Here is a 20228-nt window from a genome sequence, read left to right as displayed (position 1 = left end):
TCCAAAGCTACTGTGAGCTGACCTCCATCTATCCCTTGGTTTAACCTAACTAAAGCTTTATAGCACTTGTATGAAATACAAAAGCAAATCCTAAGTTATGCAATGGCTAAAAGTACCGACTGATAAGCTTTGTAGCTTTATCTTTGTCATTTAAAGGAATAAAACAAAAACATTTTTTGCTGCAAACATTTTCCAGTTATTTCCATCCTCTTTATAAGCATTTGTGATTATTGGAACTTTAAAAAAATCTATAATCTATAATCTTTTTTCAAATACTTCCCAAGTTCTGATTATTAGAGATTTTTTTAACACATAACAAATATAATAATGACGACATTTCTTTTGTTGTTGCCATGATGACAAAAAAAAAAAAATCTTAAAAGGGCTAATAATATTGAACTTAAAAAATAAAAAAAAGTAAAAACTGCTTACTCCAGCCAAATTAAAAAAGACGACTTTAATTAAAAAATAGGAATAACTGAAAGGTTTCCTTGCCTTGTTAAAAAAAAAAAAAAAAACTTTTTAAAAAATATGAATAAACCGAATTCTTCAATTTAGATTGATTTGGGGTAATTTTGTAGTAGTAAATCTCAAATAATGCATAACAAATAACTTACAAGCATAGTTAAATACAGTACAGCAAAGACTAGTGGCCGGATGTTTTAAACTTTTTCCTAAAGGGATATTCACTCAAAAATGACTGTTTACTTAATATTCAGTTGTTTAAAACATTTATAAGTTATTAATATATCCTCTTTTACTGAATCAATATAAAAAAGAAACTCATAAAGGTTTGAAACAAGTGAATGGTAAATAAAAATAGTGAGTAAAGTTTAATATTTCTTTAATAACACATGCAGATGATAAACTTTTACTCTATTATAATTAAACTGCACTAATTATAATCAACTATAATCCCAACTCAACAGCATATCCTGCGATGTGACTTGCGCCTGCACACATTGCGACATAAACGCTGAAACAATATATTTTGCAGCCCTACCATATAGCATTTTAATACCTAAACTAACTGTATTTCGTCATACAGTATATTATATAACATGTAGCATTCAGAATTATTTAATTCTGTAGAGTATAATTTAATTAGATTTCTTTTATTTTCTGCTTCCATTTTAATATTAGCTACAATCTTAGTAGTTTTATACCATGTTTCTATCAATTTATTAGCTTCTATATTCACATAATTTTTATATTTTACTTTACTAGATTATAAATTTATTTATTTTATTATCTTATTTAATTTTATTCTCATGACACTGTGAATCAAGTCTAATCAAACAGCATGTAATTAAACTCACCTTCGTAAGATCCGATCTCCAACAGTGTCCCACTCTGTTCAAGCTTCAGAAACTCGTCCACTGACAAGAAATTGTAATCTACTCCCGGCACCTCTCCTTCACGAGGGGGGCGAGTTGTACCTGTGACAAGCAGAAAACAGACAGAACGCGTAAGACATCAACAACACCCAACTGATAATTTATGCCTGAAACCGCATCCACACCATGTCTATGTTTACCACCTCCATCAGGGCCAACAACAACAACAACAACCACATGCTACAGTCTGCAGGCTCCTGGACGCCGAGCGCTGGGTGTGAAATCACTGCTACAGACCAAGTGAAGATGTTCTAACACCTTGATGATAACTGCTTGTAGGAGAGCAAGCTGTGTCCACTATCCAACTTCGTATTAGATTAAAGTAGATCACTAATGGTCAGAATGAAAAAACAGGTGCAAAACACACATTGTGTCTCAGACCGCTCAGTAGACATGCACTAAAACAAGGGGTTGAAATCAATGACCAATGGAAAATATCCAATAATAACAACATTGTGAAAAGATTTAACATGTAGTTGTTACTTCAAAGAGATGCTTCTAACTAATTTGACACACTAATTATGTTTGTTGGAAGAAATAGATGCAATTAGAATGATTTAGCAATATTGATATTTAATATGGTATTTTTCACTTATACACAAACCATTTTCCCCATTAATTTTGCAGATACTCAATCATGAGCTTGTTAAATGTAAAATGAAAATGTATTCCTGGATTAATATTTGTAAACAATTTTATTTATTTTATTTTTAAATAAAAAAGGTTTGGTAAATATATATATATATATATATATATATATATATATATATATATATATATATATATATATATATATATATATATGGTTTGAATGACCCAACACAAAACATTTATTGGGTCATTCCATGTCAACTCAACCGGAGGTCCCCGACTCAAATCTTTGAATTTTATTATTTTTAAGATAAAAGTAGCGAGAAAGTCAAAATATTAAATAACATGGGTGTATATTTATTGAGTAATCCACAGTTTTTAGAGGCAGGTGAAAATGGCATCTTTACTTGAGATGTGTAGCCAAATTTCAGAGGACCATAAATTACTTTAGAGCAGGGGTGTCCAAACTCGGTCCTGGAGGGCCAGTGTCCTAGAGCAGTGGTTCTCAAATTTTTTTCATCAAGTACCACCTCAGAAAAAATTGTCTCTTCAAGTACCACCAAAATGAGCAGTATTGTTATACAGTAGCGCAGTAGGCCAAGTAAAGCAGTTACAGCTCTGCACAGTTAAAAAAATGTGGCAGATTACCTCAGAAATATAGGCTATATGTCATATATGGCTTATTATGTACATACTTTTTGATAAATTTTAAAATGTGTGTAGCATGTACATGACATATTTCATTCCTCCGCGTACCACTAGAAGGAAGCCTGCGTACCACTAGTGGTACACGTACCACAGTTTGAGAACCACTGTCCTAGAGAGTTTAGCTCCAACCCTAATCAAACACACCTGAACCAGCTGGTTGGAGCAACAAGTTGGAGTTAAACCAGCCAGGACACTGGCCCCCCAGGACCGAGTTTGGACATACCTGCTTTAGAGTATCATTGCAGCATCATTCATTCATTCATTCATTCATTTTCCTTTAGCTTAGTCTCCATTTCGGAGGTGACCACAGTGGAATGAACCACTAAGTATTCCAGCATATGTTTTATGCCGTGGATGCCCTTTCAGCTGCAACCCAGTTTTAATTAGCAAACATCCATACACACTTATTTACACACACAATTTTAGTTTATTCAATTTACCTATAGCACATTACATTAGACTGTGGGGGAAACCGGAGCACCCAGAGGAAACCCACGTGAACACGGGGAGAGCAAGCAAACTCCACACAGAGATACCAACAGGACCAGCTGGGACATGAACCAGCAACTTTCTTGCTGTGTGGCAACAGTGCTAGCCACTGAGTCACTGTGCCACCCTCATTGTTTTAATTTCACACAAATATTAGTGTCTATAGAGTGGAGGAACTATGACGTCAATTTGTATGCAAAAACCCAGAAGCGAGTTTGCATTTTAGCAGTTTAGCAGTTCCAAAGTCAAATTTTTTAAATTGATTATGCTTCTTTAAAAAGATGGTTGCTATCTAGTTGATAAATGGGAATACAGGCGATGTCGGAGACATTATAAGTCATCGAGTTGAGCTGGTCTGGAGCGCAGCCCGCTTGTGTTGGGCATTTGGATTTGGCTGTTATTTAAGTGTTTTCATGAATAGTATTTTATAGTTTGTAGTATTTTTCTAATTGTGAATTCATATTGTGTGTTAATAATCACTTGTAAAGACCGTCAAGACAGATTAATTTGTTGATCATTTATTTTAATTAAACGATATTATGAAGATACTGCAGTGCTGCCTGTTTTATTCCTGCTCTCAGTAATGCAAACGTGTGAATAAATGTGTAAAAAATACAGACATGTTAACTGTCATTTTAACGTGATCAAGTGATTTTTCTTCATCTGATAGTACTATGAAGGCACATTTATACTTACAGTTTTAAAACTTTTATAATAACCGTAAAGCAAAACAAAATGTATTTCCCACGTAAAAACTATTCAAAATGCATGTAGGTCTATACAGATGTGTTTTTGTGTATTTGTTTGTTTATATTATATAGCGTGGATAATATAAAAAACCGAGAGATTAAATTTTTGTCTTAAGCCATGTTTGTAAAAATAAGCTAGAAAAGTTGTCTGTAGCAGGGTGGTGCTGACGTCACAGGCGAGCGCTCCGAGGGCACTGTAGTCCGTTTCTAGCCTAATGTTAGCTTTTCAGTTCTTGTGTTTGCATTTAAGATCCAAAAGTGCTCAAAGTTGTATTTTCATGTGAGGATTATCCAGCTGGACTAAACATGTAAGTGTAATGGACTGTGTTTGAACACAAAGCTTATTATTTCCAATCTTCGAACATCCTACTGGAAATTCCTATAGGGATTTTATTGAGGGATCCAGTTTTATGCTAGAAGCCGATTAGCCTATAAAGTGACATCATAGTTCCTCCACTCTATAAGTGAATCCTAACCTGCCTAATTGTAAAAGTCTTGAAGCACTATATTTCAATGTGGACCTTTCAAAAATGGGAAAAGACACTTTCATGTTTTTTCTTCTGAGTTTGCATGCCTATAACTTAAGAAGTATTACCAATATCTCAATCCTAATTCTTGTTCTAAAAAACGTTTTCCTTTGATATCCATATTTGAAGGCCATGCCTTGTCTATTTGCAGACCAATAGGAATCCCAATATGGCTCCATGAGTAAACTGTACATTTTTCAGTGGTCAAAAGCCATGGCATTCATTATTTTATATTCATTTATCGATTTCTTGCTGAAATAATATAGCATATCTGAATAAACAAACAAAAAAATTAAATTAGCGGATAACACCACTGTAAGTTTGTTGGTTGGTGAGGAGACAAAACATGGACCATTTGGACCAGTTGACTTGACTGTCTGCAGAAATTAGCAAAGTTTAATAATGATAGAACTCTGATGCCCTATATAGAATACATTTAAACCTTTTCTATTGATTTGTTGGTTTACTACTTTAAAAGTAAAACAGAAGAACTCATTATCTAAGGTTTTAAATACTTGCAGCCAGTGGTGTAAAGTAACTAATTACAATACTCAAATTACTGTAATTGAGTAGTTTTTCTCAGGAATTGTAATTTACTGAGTAGTTTAAAAAATGTGTACTTTTACTCTCACTTGAGTACATTTTTAGTGCAGTATCTGTACTTTTACTCCACTACTTTCCTTCAACCTGCAGTCACTACTTTATTTTTTCTTGTCTATGGGGATTAGAAAAATCAGTCCTGTGATTCCTGTCCAATCAAATCGTACACAGAAGGTAAATCGCATCACAATGATCTACCTCAACATGTGTGCTTATTAATTGAAGTAAACTGTTTGAAAGCATTAAAAGTGTCCAAGATGATGTCTAAAATCTTTACACGCATTGACCCAGAGACTGTTTAGATGCATGTCACTGATGAGAAGATGACGGATGTTTACTGTATGATGACCGAAATGGCCTTAAACACCAAGCAGGGACAAGACGTCAACATGACGTCAGATTGACGTTGTACCATAACGTCATGGGGATGTTGCATTTTGTTTAGAAATGAAAATCGAGTTGACGACAGAACTCAACGTCAGACCAAAGTCAATGTTTAAACTAAAACCGACCAAATATCAATGTCTAATGATGTCACAGCTTGAAATTCTGTGGAGGTTACCACTATGACGTCTATCAGATGTTGGATTTTGGGTGCCATACCTGAGGAATAAATGTCAGTTTTTGACGTCAATATGACGTTGTTTTAAGATGTTGGCTCGACGTTGGATTTTGGTCACTTTCTACCACAACCTAAAATCAACCAAATATCAACAACATTTGACGCCATTAATGGACATCAAAAAAACTTTGTCCTTAGACGCTGGTTAATCATTGATTTTTGGACACCTGACATCACAACCTAAATCTAACCTAATGTTAACGTCTTATGATGTTGTGTGCCTGCTGACCAATAACTAAATGCACTACAGAATGTTACGTTTACACACACATGCACAAATTACATGTAATCGCATCAGCTTTATAAAGCATAATACTCACTACTCACTACTCGAGTACTTTTGAAAGGGCTACTTTTAACTCATACTCTGATTAATATTTACAACAGATACTTTTACTACTCACACTACATTTTTAGGCAAGTAGTGGTACTTGAGTATTATTTTTTAGTACTCTTTCCACCACTGCCTGCAGTAAAGTATTAGGGGTAAAGGTGCCGAGGTTATCATATTTGTATGAAAGCCAGGTGTTTTAAAAAAGCCCATCAGATTACATTTGATATATATTTTTGATTCCTTTTAAATACTTCCCTCAGGATCTCGAGTCCCTTTGGGGCAAATTTTCATTTGCTCCTTGTGCAATTGATTTGCTGAATTTTAATGGGTAAAGGTAGTTGCTGTTTTTTGTATAATTAATGTTGTTTAAGGTTTTTCTTGAGTGTGTGTGGTAGGACATATGTGTTGTAAATCTATTTGGCTGCAGAACAAGTCATCACTAAAGAGGACAATAAAGTCTACAGTAATTACAGTAAAATTAGAGCAAAGGACCCCTAGTTGAGTTGACATGAAATGATCCTACATTTCAAGTTACAATTTGTTCCATAAATAAAGTCTGAGCGTCATTCATCCTAAAACAAAGCCTCACAGTTTTCCTTCCTACTACACAGATTCTCTTCAAATGAACACGCATAACCCAAGAGCATGTTTATGTGACACCATGATGGATCATTGTATCATACACACATACACACACATACTGCCCCTCGTGTTGCACCAGTCATCAATATCCCTGCTGTCATAAATGCGTCTCCTCAACAGGGCACATGTTTTTAGCAGTTGTATGTTTTCTCTGGGTTTTCTACATGCTGAAGGTGAAGCCGGTGGTCTGGCAGCGTCCGTGTGTTTCTGTCCATCATTGATGAGCTGATGAATAGCTGATATAAATAGCACTAGTGATGGGAGAGGCTCTTTGGCAGCCATCTTAGTGACACTGGTGATAAATCAAAGATGTGAAGATAACTGTTTTCTCGACATCCTCACTATGTAATATTCTCCTTTACACTGTGTGGCGTAAAACACAAGAGCCAAAATGGATGCTGAGCAAAGCCTGTGTGTGTGTGTGTGTGTGTGTGTGTGTGTGTGTGTGTGTGTGTGTGTGTGTGTGTGTGTGTGTGTGTGTGTGTGTGTGTGTGTGTGTGTGTGTGTGTGTGTGTGTGTTTCACTTTAAACAGTGCATGTCTTTTTAGTGGTTTCAGTTCAATGGAAGCTTCTGGGAAATTAAGTGGTGTATTGCAAGTTTTTGTACTTCAAGTAGATTTTGTATGGATTTATTTTTTTCTTTTGGGAAACTTTTACTTTTTAAAGTGTTTAGCAGCCTTTTATCAGTTTCATTTCAATGTAAACATTTGGGAAATTAAGTGGTGGATGGTGATAACGCATTCGTACTTAAAGCACATTTTTTATTTTAGATTTTTCAGTTGGGAAACTTTTACTTCACTACATTACAAAGCATAATTAGTGTACTTTTTTCTCCAACACATTTTATTGAAACATAATGTTCCTCCTTTTTTGAACTAGTGAAAGCATCACCCACTCATAGACACAAAAATAAAAACATTTGTGACCAAGCTGATTTTAATAATCTGCTGAATCGCACAGAAAGGACCGATCAGATTGATTCTGTTCATGAGGCAACAACTCACTGAATCAAATGATCTGTTCAGAGGGATAGGATGCTTCTCAATGTGCATTCTTCAGCGATCTTGCATCCTTGTCTTCTAGTGTAATGTCATCATCAACTGCTCAAGACCGTAAGAACGGAGGATGTGTGAAAGCTCCCGAATGTGTTCTCGATATCGAGAACGCATCAATGCAGACTTGAGCGCAAGACTTGCTCAAGAAGTCCCAGAAGTCATTGCGGCTGAGTAAAGCAGGAAGCGCAGCATTCTATAGTATATATATTTTTCATATAGTTTCCCTAAATGAAACAGTGAAAGTAAACATTAACATTACAACATTACAAAAATCTTTACAAAGACATAAGTCCGTTCTCTGCATTCTTGAAATTGAAAACAGCCAATGTCCAAACAGTTTACTGATTCAATTGATTCAGTCAGAGTGATTCACTTTCTGCCTGATTCACATAATCAGTCAGAAAGTGTGTTTATTTCCTGATTCACTGATTCAATTGATTCTGTCTACTAATCAAACTACTAGTTGAAGTCAGTCAGGTTTAAAGTGATAATTCACCCAAAAATGAAAATTCTGCCATCGTTTGCTCATTCTCCACTGCATCCAAACATGTTTGAGTTTCTTTCTTAGGTTGAACACAAAAAAAGATATACTAAAGAATGTTGGATTAAAGTCATTGACTTTCATTGCATTTTTTGTTCCTATAGATTTCAATAGCAGAATATTCCACGAAATATCTTGCTTTGTGTTCAACAGAGAAAAGAAATTAATAAAAGTTAGGTATACTCCAAAATGGAACTTTCGACTGATAACGATAACTGATATCTTGTTGGATTTGGAGGCAAATAGCCGATACAGTATATTAGCCAACAGATATAAATATGACATATTCTGCATATTTGCAAGCATATAGAATGAACATCTGATATTATTTCAGAACCTTGCATTTAGAAAAGCTTATAAATCAACTATTCTTTTCTATGGCCAACTTTCTTGACAAAGCATAAATAAAACAAACAAGTCAATGTAAGAGATGTTTAACCACCATATCTTTGTACGAGCATCTGAACGAAGCAGATTTTATTTAAATACTAAAAATAATCTTTAAACAACACAAGCTTAAACCCATTCATCTTCTCCGTGGTAAATATCTGATTATATCTATATCATAACAGATATGAATACAGTGTGTTGCATAGCATTATTCTTAAAATGTTGATGATCAAATGACATGACACCTGTTTCTAAATTGTACTTAAATTTGTCAAAACAATTTTTCCATAATTTGACAAACTTCCTGTCTGCCATTATCATGCAAGTTGAAACGCTGCTTTTTCAAACTCCTCCAAGACTGTTCATCTAATTTTCACAAAATTTTACTTAGATCATCTTCAGACCATGCTGACAAAAAGTTATCTAATTTTTGTTAATAGGTGTAATAGTTTTTGTTTCTTACACCGACAAATGTCCTGGCATGAGCCAAAGTGAAGTAGTATCTCTGCGATGCTTCAAAATACTGACACCAAATTTTAGATGTGTCATTACCATCTCACACTGAACAAACCATAAATTTGGTGACAGCATCACCTATGTTTTAAGAGTTATAAACCATTCATCATCTACTAATAATGAAACTTACAAACTTGGTAATCACTTTTGACTACATATGCTAATTTTCCAATTATTCCTTATGTGATGCTGAAAACACAGACAACACATATGCCATAAATGTCAAAACTTCCTGTCTGTTTACTAAGGGCGTACTCACAATATGCCATCCGTACTGTGCCCAGGCCCGTTTCCCGGATCATTTGAGAAGTGTGAGTGCTCTGAATCGGGCTCAAGCACGATTCACTTGGCCGGCCCTGGCCCAGTTGGAAGAGGTGTGCCTGAGCACGGTTCACTTGGGCTTTGGCACGGTACGCTTGTGTGTGAGTGCAAAACGCGCCAAAGCGAGAAAGCGAGACGTGACTTTTAAGGGGCTGTTTCATATGGATTTATTAATCATTCTTACTGTTCAGTGAACGCAAACTGCCGTAGTTTATTAAAAACTCCTCACAGCACGACAGCTGCGCGGCTTCAGCAGACCTCCTCATTCCTGCAGCATGAGAGCTTTATGATTGTTTATGAGCGCCAAAAGTGGCGCATCTGTTCGGCGAAATATCTGACTGCGTGTCACAGCATCCCAAAGGACTGTTTGGCGAAATATTAGACTGCATGTCACTGCATAGCAAACGACTGAAACTATTTAAATAAAGAAATCTCCACTGTGCTGCTGAGTGAGAGAGCGCTTCTCACTGAACAGTGCAGCAGCGATGACGTAAGCGTGCCGAGGCCCGTTTGTGGTGTGAGCGCGGGCCGTCGGGGGAGACGGGAGGGGGGACAAGCGTGCTTTGGCCCGGTTCGAGGCAACTGTACCTAGTGTGAGTACGCCCTAAATCATTCTTATAAACAAGGTTATGTTTATTGTCATTTTCACAGATGCATGTCAATGTGGCAATTGACAATATTTTTAAATATACCCTCAAACTGGAGCAAAAGGTCACATTAACACCCCATATTAATCGTATATTAAGATCTGGATTCAACATAGGCTCATTTTTAAAACGTAGCCCTATATACATTTCTGGAGACCGCAAATTATGTTGCCAGAGGAACGTATGGCTGCATTTCATCATTAAAACAAACGGTATATGGCGGTATGATGCTATTCCTTTTCGTGCTCACCAGTTGACCCCTTGCCCCGTGTAGATGGCTTTTCTACTGTTACCAGTTTGTCCAGTGGCTTGCCACGTATGTCAGAGAATTTGAGACCTAGAGAGTGGTTGACTGTGACGTTGGTGTTTGAGTCTGGCAAAAAAAAAACGGTTCCATAAAGCAGGTAAGACAAAAACAAAAGCCAAAAAAATAAAACAAACAAGAAAATAGCATGGCGAGAATGTGGTAAAATCTGAAACCATGGCAAAAATCTGACTTTTCTTTATCTAAATTGCTTCTCAAAATGCTGATGGTTCGGTTTAGGGAAGTGAGTGGGCGCAGGTTGATCTGCGCTTTTTAAAACACTATTGGTTGGGTTTAGGGAAGGGGGTGGGTAAGGTGATTGGTCAGTCAGTCAGCCAGTCATTCGACAGCAGCCTCTGGAGGATTAACGCAAAAAAAGCAGGCACAAAGGACATTCGCAAGAGAAATATGACATCTCAAAAATACACAGCGGCCTCTGGTGGACTTGTGAAAACAAAAACTGCAAAAAACGTAGCTCCTGGGACATATTTGGCACTCTCAAGAAATGTAAATAGTGATACATGATCAGAATGAGCCTGAGTTGTGTGTTTTTGTCAATTTGATCACAAGTGTGTGACATTAAATGCTGATGTAAACTGGGTCTAAAATGTTTGATCTTGTCCAATTTTTATCACTTAGAGAGGTAAGTGTTACTGTTCAAAATGGTCAAAATTGTTCAAACAGCCTTAAAAGACCAGCTTCCGCCAAGCAATCATTATGGGACGATGTAAGAAAGCACACCAAAACAAGGTATTTATGCTTCACTACATTGCAGTAAAAAAGCACTCAAACTAAATATGCAGCTGTAAATGAATAAGTCAACCTACAAAGAGTTCATCTAGATCCTCAAGACAATACTTTTATCCAGTGATAACACTGACTGCTCATGCAAACCTCCACCTTATTACTTAATGCATGCAATAGCACAACATATTTCCCCTCCTTTGAACAGTAAATAGATACTTATGTACAATCACACTCTTTACCCAACATGAACCAATGTTACTATACGGCATGTAGAAAAAACAAATCTCCACAAATATATAAATAGCATGAATGTCACATGATGATATATTTTCTTGTTGCTATGGACAACCCTTGAAGGATACAATCCCTGAGAGCCTCATTTCTGATTTCTGAGGGGATCAGACCACTTCATTTCATATCACACACTGTGCTGCGCAGGGAAGATCATCTGCAAAATACAGCCACAAAAATGATGCTATTTCAAGGTAATGCTGGCTGTTATTTATATCATAGATGTTTGTAAAGCATATATCATGAAATTTTTTAAAATTATATCAAGGCAAGCTGTTGGTTATCACACACTGTATTCACGTTCCTCATCGCTTACTCCAGAACAATGATTATCGTGAGATAAAAATGAACAAAAAACTAATCAGCAAGCTCTCATTAAAAAAGAAAATGTTTCAAATTTTAAATGTTATCATGGTTTACCTTGTTTTGTTTTTTTGCCTGAATTGAACGAATAAAATGATAAATTATCTAAAATCAATCTGCATTAAAACCTTAATTAAATTCCATTACATTTAGAATTCATGATTTTAAAAAATCAAAAAGTCCAAAGAATAAACTCTATTTATAACAAAATAACATCAAACAACAAAAATATTACTCTGGAAAATGCTCAAACAACAGTTTTTATTTATTGATGTAATTTTTCATTTCATTCAGATGCTGCAATAATTCAACAACAAGCATACATTATTATGTACATTATTTTTAAAAATCCATACCCAAAAGTGAGTGAAAATAAATTATAGTTTCTTTACCATTGTAAAACATATTTGATTTTAGCATTTTAAACTTTTTTTTATGTATATACTCTAAACCCTCATGAAAGTGTGAAAGTGTTATAACAGTTAAACTGTGTATTTAGCATAATGAGTACAATATATATATATAAATAAATTATTTTTTTTAATCAAACCACAATGCCAGATGAACATTATGATTTCTACAAACCATGCATACGAAGATCACTGTATAGCAGGCACCATATTTGGGTTAAACATTACCACCCTTTTAAAAATATATACGTACAGTGCTGTAAAGTAACAAATTATAAATACTTAAGTAGGTTATCATGGTTATTATGCATTCATTAATTTCGAAACACTCTTTTTGGACTTAAAAATAAGTGGGGAAAAAAAAGTAATAATTTTACACTGAAAATAAATGACAGAACAATGAATGAATAAATAAATGAAAAAATGAATGAATGAATGAATGAATAAATAAATAAATACATAAATAAATAAATACATAAATATATAAATAAAAAATAAATTAATTAATTAATAAGAATAAATAAAAAAAATATTTAATATAATTGTAAATCTAAGCTACATATTAGCTAAGTATTTCCCTTTTAAAGAAAACAAATGTAGTCAAACGTTGCTGATCCTGTCTGAAAGGCATTTTTGATAATATATATTACAAAATTGTTTACAAACTTGCGTGTGTAAATGATGCGATACGTGAATAGCCCGCCAAAAGACGTGATATGTGAACAGCCCTTAGTTAATAGCCTCAGCCAGACATAGTTAATCCAGTGTGTGGGTAATAGCCTCATTGTACAAGCTTGGAACTTTAAACTAGCACAGAGCTGGCATAACTTTGTTCAGTTGCAGTGCAAAAAACGTGATGTTGAGAAGCATTTATGATTAGTTTAATGTGACGAATTAAAGCGTGGTTATTAGTGAAATCGGTTAATCTCTGCATCCCTACACTCAAATCAGTGTAATTGAATAGGATTTTCAAATTGTAATTTACTAAGTATTTTTTAAAAATGTTTACTTTTACTTTTCCTTGAGTACATTTTTAACGCTGTGTCAGTACTATTACTCCACTGCTTTTTTTCAGCCTGCAGTCACTACTTTATTTTTCTTGTCTATGGTCATTGGCAAAGTAGAAATATCAATCCTGTTTTTCCTGTCCAATCTAATCGCATATATAGAAAGTAAATCACACCATACTGAACAACCTCAAGACATGGACGCTTTATAAATGCAGCAAACCCTTTGGAAGCATTAAAAGTGTCTAAGATGTCCAAAACCTTTATATGCAATGACCCAGAGATGGTTAAGACTGCTTTTCACTGATGAGAAGATGAATGACACCTACTGTATGATAACTGAAATGCTGAATAGTCTTAAACAATAACTAAATGCACTACAGAATGTTAAGTTTTCACACAAACGCACAAATTGCATGTAAATGTTTTAACCTTTCATGGCGTAATACTCACTACTCACTATTCTTGTGCTCTTTTAAAAATGCTACTTTTCACACATACTTTGAGTAATATTTACAAAAGATACTTTTACTCTACTTGTGCTACATTTTTGGTTAAGTGATAATACTTTTATTTGAGTATGAATTTTCAGTACTCTTTACACCCCTGTATACATATTTTATATGAAATTCAGGCATAATCTGAACTTGTTGTCACTGTCATGTGTTCTGGTTGTGTCACTATTCAAAAATCCTCTCCTATGGCCTCCCATGGCCAACATTATCAACAAAATCACATAATGATAATAAAACATTATCAATATAATCATAAATTTATGATTATAGAACAGTGGCGCAGTGGGTAGCACAATCACCTCACAGCAAGAAGGTCGCTGGTTCAAGCCCTGTCTAAGTCAGTTAGCGTTTCTGTGTGGAGTTTGCATGTTCTCCCCGTGTTTGCGTGGGTGTCCTCTGTGTTTCCCCCACAGTAAAAAAACACCTAAGGTATAGGTGAATGGGGTAAGCTAAATTGTCTGTGGTGTATGTGTGTGAATGAGTGTGTATAGACGTTTCCCAGTGGCGGATTGCGGCTGGAAGGGCATCTGGTGTGTAAAACATATGCTGTATAAGTTGGCGCTCTATTCCACGGTGGCAACTAATAAATTGGCAAATAATAAATAAATAAGCCAAAAAGAAAATGAATGAATGAAAGAATGAATGGATGAATGAATGAATAGAATAGAATAAAATATAATAAAATATAATATAATATATATTTTTTCCAGTATCATGATATTGAAAACTTCTTTATGAAACTAGAAAATAAAATACTTAATATTTGTAGGTTTTCCAGAACAATGGGAACCTTAGATTAGATTATGAAAGTCGTTAATTATCTCTGGCTGCACATGTGACATGTGAAGCATTCTGCGTTTAGCTAAGTAAATCACAGCAGAGTGCACCACACTTCTTTTTTAACAAAAAGTCAGGATGGCCAGTTTTGACGGTGCTGTTAATGTATCTCTGCTAGACCACTGAGAGCCCGCTGGGTGCCCAAGTGCTAAATGAAGCAAAGGTGAGGAGCAGTGACAACAAACATCACAATCTGCAGCTGTTCGATCCCGGCCTACACACACTCATCAGTTGTGGGTCAGTGGCTGCGAACAGAAGGGGTTACTGTCACCAAATGGCATGATCCAGAGCCCAAAAGAGAAACAATTACCTAATGGGGGTTTATAACCCTCTGCTAAATGATAACCCCGTTACAGACACAAACACACACACACACACAATCTCACGCACACATGTATCACAACTTAATTGTTTAAAGTTCAATACACTTACATTTGTATAAATTACTAAACTAACTTAATTCCTTCATGTAGTCCCAACACAAATTGGTTTTGTTGAACGCAGCATTATTTTACAGTGTACACTACACCAAATGATTTCAGTTATTTTACACTCTACAACTGTCAATCAATCAACCACACTGGCTACTCGCTGTATTTCAGAGCAGTGAAGTGTGTGTGCGTGTGTGTGTGTGTCTGTGTAGCTGAAGATATTCTTTCTCTGGAAAAGAACAGTTGTGCTTCACAGTGAATCAGCATCAGGAGTTTCCACAATGCAGCCTTGGAACATGCAACCTGTGCACTGATGTATAACGCATACACACACACTGCCTCAAAACTGTAGACAGAAAGGGACTGTATTGGTATATTAAGTACAATGAAGGAGTCAAAAAATAAAGGGATTTGTCAAAATGAGAAAAGATAGCTTGCAAATTTAAGATCATTGGGCAATAAAAAAAAATCCCTCACAAAATGAAACTAAATTTGTTATGACTGCCGCCAATGCCATTAAAATTTAAAGCTAAAAACAAATGATGGATGGATGGATGGATGGATGGATGGATGGAGCAGTGATAAGCATGATAACCACAGTCATTTATGTTGTGCAGTTAAATGGAATGGCCAATCAGATGTGTTTAGATAAGAGTTTTGTTAGACACAAATGCGTTTGCTAACCAAATTCTGTACTTCAGCAAATTCTGTTATCATAAACACCAAAACAAAATTTATAAAACATACTTAAAAATGTTCATTTTGCAACTTGAGAGATTATATCAGTAATTTTTGCATTATTTGCGTTAGATTAATGTCTTGGAACAACGTGTGTCTTTGTTGTCTATGCAACAGTAACTTTAGTCACTCACTATCCTTCGGCTTAGTCCCTGATCTAACAGTTGCCACAGCAGAATGAACCACTAAATACTCATATATGTTTTATGTGGCAAATGCCCTTCCAGCCACACTGCACCACAACCAGTCCATGTTTTTGTTTTCTTTCTTTTTTCCCTTGATATAAATTTTGTAACTTTCTACCAAGTGTTTTCTATGAATATCAGTTTAAGCAAACACTCTCATGCTACTCATATTCTTTTTCAATCAAATTCTATACTTCTTAGGAAGAAAAAAAATCACAATCTTTCCTCAGAGCTGCAAAACTTCCCATTTTATTAAAAACCTGATTTAGAGACTATGGACATTTATGCAAATTATATTTCAAAAACAGGTCATTCAGCAATTGTCATAGTACTGATGCACCAACTATGAAGGCATTAACATATTACCACCCACATTTACACATCAACAGCTATTCAGCATTCAACAGCATCACCCGTGCTGATGAATGACACAGTGAACTGCACCAGTAGTTTTCATATGCAAACAAGTTGCCCAATCATAACAAGGTCATTTACATGTAGATGTCTTATATACACGAAGAGCTCATTTCATTTTGAAGGTCGGACAAAGTGTGTGAAATGATCATGTAAAATAAAATACAGTTTTTGATGTCGTGTAGACATCATATGAGGTGCACTTTTATACTTTTTAGGTACTTTTATTTACATTTGAGTTGGCAATATAGACCCTTTAGATACAAATATGTTTCTCTTGAAAAAATAACGCTCTTTATTTCTAAGAGTGTACAGTATAGAAAACATGGTAGTTTTTTTTTTAAGGTTTAGCCATGTGAATAAAGGCTTTTAAAATTTTCCATATTTTTCGAGTGCCTAGGACTGATTTTTGTTGTTGTTTTGATGAATCCCTTACCCAAAGAGCACCAACCAAATATTTGAGCTAGCCTGAGGGCTTTGTTGTTTGATTTTAGATTAGCATAGAAAACATAATGCATGAAAACATATCCAATACCCACTTACATACAATATATATTACATTTAGCAAAAAGCAACAAAAAAAGTTCAATAAGGTTTCAATAAATATTCAATAAATATTCCTAATTTCAATGAATGGAGACTGAAATGGTATCAAAAAATGGTTCATAAGATGCACTTGTCACACTTTAAGGTTTCCTTAGTTATTGTTAGTTAATGTACTTACTAATATGAATTAACAATACTTGTACAGCATTTATTAATCATAGGTAAACATTTACTAATGCATTATTATTATTATTATTATTATTATTATTATTATTATAACATGCCAACATGATTGAACAAACATCTTGTTTGTTCTGTCATGTGACTAGAAAAGACTTTGAATACGCACAATTCAATTACCTTTGATGTATTTTTTTTTTTTGCATCCTAAAACATTAGCTTTTAAAGTACATTCAAACATGTACCATGGAGGAACCAAAGTCATGCGGATTTAGAACAACGTGAGGGTGAGTGAATCATGACCAAATTTTAATTTTGGAGACGATTTAATCCTTTAAGTGAACGTGTAGTGTAAGGACAAGGACAGATTCTGAGAGCTGTGATCGGAATTAAAACGAGTGCAGTGATTTGGCAGCGAAAACAGAGGCTCATTCATTCTTAATGAAAGACTAGTCCCTATTTTAAGGCATTTCTCTTCAAGTTTCTCAAATGACAAAGAGTTCCAAGATTTTTATACTCTGCCAAAATGCTAAATAATTATATAATACATTCCAGGATTTGCTACAGTACTGAGAAGGCTAGTAACACAATTCAGCTCTTTCTATGCCAAGTAAGGTATGTATCTCATTTTCCACAAAATGGAGCCTGATCTCTCTACACATCTTTGTATATGACAAAAATACATGCTGTGGGTAAAAAATAGCTGCATTGTGAAGAGCAAAGCCAAAAAGAAACTTGAAAGCACCAAAGGCGGGCGTATTTAACATCACACATTCCAAAATACATCCGGAAAACAACAATGCAATGTGCACATCCAGAATACGAACTGGCTCTAAAAATAGCGGCCTCTGATAAATCCGTTTATTTGAGCCTCCAGGAGCAATGCAGCAGCAAGTGCCGTGTGCCTGAAGCCCCCAGATCAGCTTTCTTACATGGCCTACATTCAAACCTCATTCCAAGAGTTCATTCAGGTTTATAGTGACATGATAGTGAATAATTAATAAAAAAAAATTTACCTAACTACTGCAGCATCGCTCAAAGTTTGCTGCAATGTATAGTTCAAATATGAACAACAAACCATATATGGTTAAAAATGTAGTGTAGACAGTCAAATTTGTGCTAGCTTGATAAACTCTACTGAACATTTTAGCATGTTGCTAACGTGTTTTCATTTGAAACTGCTAACATGTCTGGCATGCCAAAATGCTTCTAATGTAATTAAATAGATTTCTAACACATTTTCACCATGCTTTAACAAGTTGTTCTAACATAACTGATCACACTTCTTTCATTAAACTTATTCCTGGTATGTTTCTAACAGGATTTAACATGACTTGCTATCATGTAATATCATACATGATTTCACACACTACTTACATTTTAACACACTGCTAGCATGGTTCTAACATGTTTCAACACATTTCTTACCCGTTTTACCACAGTGCTAACATGTTATTAGCACATTTAAAGTTAACTGCATGTTTCTAGCATGATTTAACCCTCTGCTAATATATAATATCTTACAAAAAGTTTATGTAGTTTTTATTAATAATAGGGAAAAAAATATTTAAAGATGATTCCTTGGATTTACTTAACTTTCTACGTTAAGTGGTTGCAAACAGTTTATTTGTGTTGAATTTAAACAAACAAATTAAGCTGAACATTATTAAACTTAATTTGTTTGTTTAAATTCAACACAAATAAATTGTTTGCAACAGTTCTGAACGCAACACTTTATTCAGTAGACAGTAGTAGTAGTCGTAGTTTAGAGTAGACTTAAAGCAATGCGGCAACATTTTGGCTAACATTTAATTTAACAGCAATATATGAACTATAATTAGGAACTATATAAATATGAACTATAATAAAGCAATGCATTTCTAGCGTCCTAGTCTGTCTTTAGTTCTAACACACCAGCAAATTTCTAACATGTTAATAACATGTGTAATGCTAATGGCATGTTTTGCAATAACGACAGCTGTTAAACTGCATCTGCAAGCATGTGAAAATACCACATTTAATAACATGTTTTACCTATAAACTCACTTCATAAGTTCAGTTGAGTGTTAAATAAATCCTTCTGTGAGATGATTCTGTAGCTGTGTGTGTATTACACTGTAAAACCCAATAGTCAACTTAATCAAATGAAAGGAGTGTAGTGAACTTAAAATTTACTAAACTCAATTGAAAAGAGTTTTGAACTTAGTGTTAAAGGTAATGAGTTAATAAATGTTAATAAATTACTTGGTGTAAGTGTAGTAGGTGGAGTAAATGGAGTAGGTTAACTCAAATGGATTGTTGCTCTTGGTTTCCTCAAACAGTTTGAGTAGCCTTGAATTATTGGGTTTTACAGTATTCAGTTGGTTTGAGTTCTCTTCGCTTATTGAGTTACCTTAACTTTTTGGGCTTTACAGTGTAGTCATGTTGAATCATTGAAAGTAGGTACATGTTCTGTTTATTCAGCAAGCTCTACAGAGATTTCAAAGGCTTCTTCTTTGAGGCATATTTACAGTTTTGTGTGAGAGCGCCCTCTGGCCTTTGGAGGAGATTTATAACTGATCACAAACAAATGCTTCCCTTACAAGATGTGCATAACAACCATTGTGTTTAAGCTTGAGGCATCATTTATGCAGCTTGTTTCTAACATAATTTTATGCACTACTTAACTGTTTTACTAATTTAAATTAATTTAAAGCAAATTTCTAACAACTTCCTACATTTTCAAAAGTTACTAGTAATGTAAGAATATGAGCCACAAAACTAGTAAAGTTCCAATCAGCTTTACATTTACAAAAACAAACAGTTACTTTGAAAAACAAACTTTTAGAATTTTCTTGGAAAAAAGTCTCTTGCCCTTGCAAAAGTTACTACCTCAATGCTAGAATTACACATTACTATGTGTTGAGCAAGATTTTACAGAAATGTCAGTTTTTCTGTCCATCAACTTAACAATATTACACTTAAAACTCTTCCTTGGATTTACAATTTCTTTATCTTTTAAATAGAAACAACGTTGTTAAGATATGTTATTGTTATGCCATTTAAATAATTTTCCTATTTAATTCATCAATGTGGCAATAATTGCTTTTTAATTACTTAAGTAAAGTCCTGAGCACTAAAAAACTGCTTGT

The 20228-nt window shown here is 34.6% G+C and overlaps 1 protein-coding gene and 1 long non-coding RNA gene across 47 annotated transcripts in view; both read right to left on the bottom strand.

The window, feature by feature from the left end:
- The window catches only part of magi1b (membrane associated guanylate kinase, WW and PDZ domain containing 1b), a 228228-nt gene that overhangs the window by 77617 nt on the left and 130383 nt on the right, over positions 1-20228 (bottom strand). For all 46 annotated transcript variants that reach the window (XM_087272281.1, XM_087272258.1, XM_087272285.1 and 43 more), the window contains 1 exon segment: positions 1320-1439. In XM_087272281.1, the coding sequence (XP_087128407.1) occupies positions 1320-1439 (120 nt within the window).
- Positions 7288-12058, bottom strand: LOC147834799 (uncharacterized). The gene is made up of 2 exons (XR_015502598.1): positions 8711-12058; positions 7288-8086 (listed from the first exon to the last, which is right to left on the bottom strand). It is a non-coding gene; the product is annotated as an uncharacterized LOC147834799 (long non-coding RNA).

This window comes from Danio rerio, chromosome 11, assembly GCF_052040795.2.
Source record: "Danio rerio strain M-AB ecotype USA chromosome 11, GRCz13ab, whole genome shotgun sequence".
Classification (NCBI taxonomy): domain Eukaryota; kingdom Metazoa; phylum Chordata; class Actinopteri; order Cypriniformes; family Danionidae; genus Danio; species Danio rerio.
The sequence above is the reverse complement of the archived record's forward strand: the minus strand, read 5'-3'. Positions and strand labels throughout refer to the sequence as shown.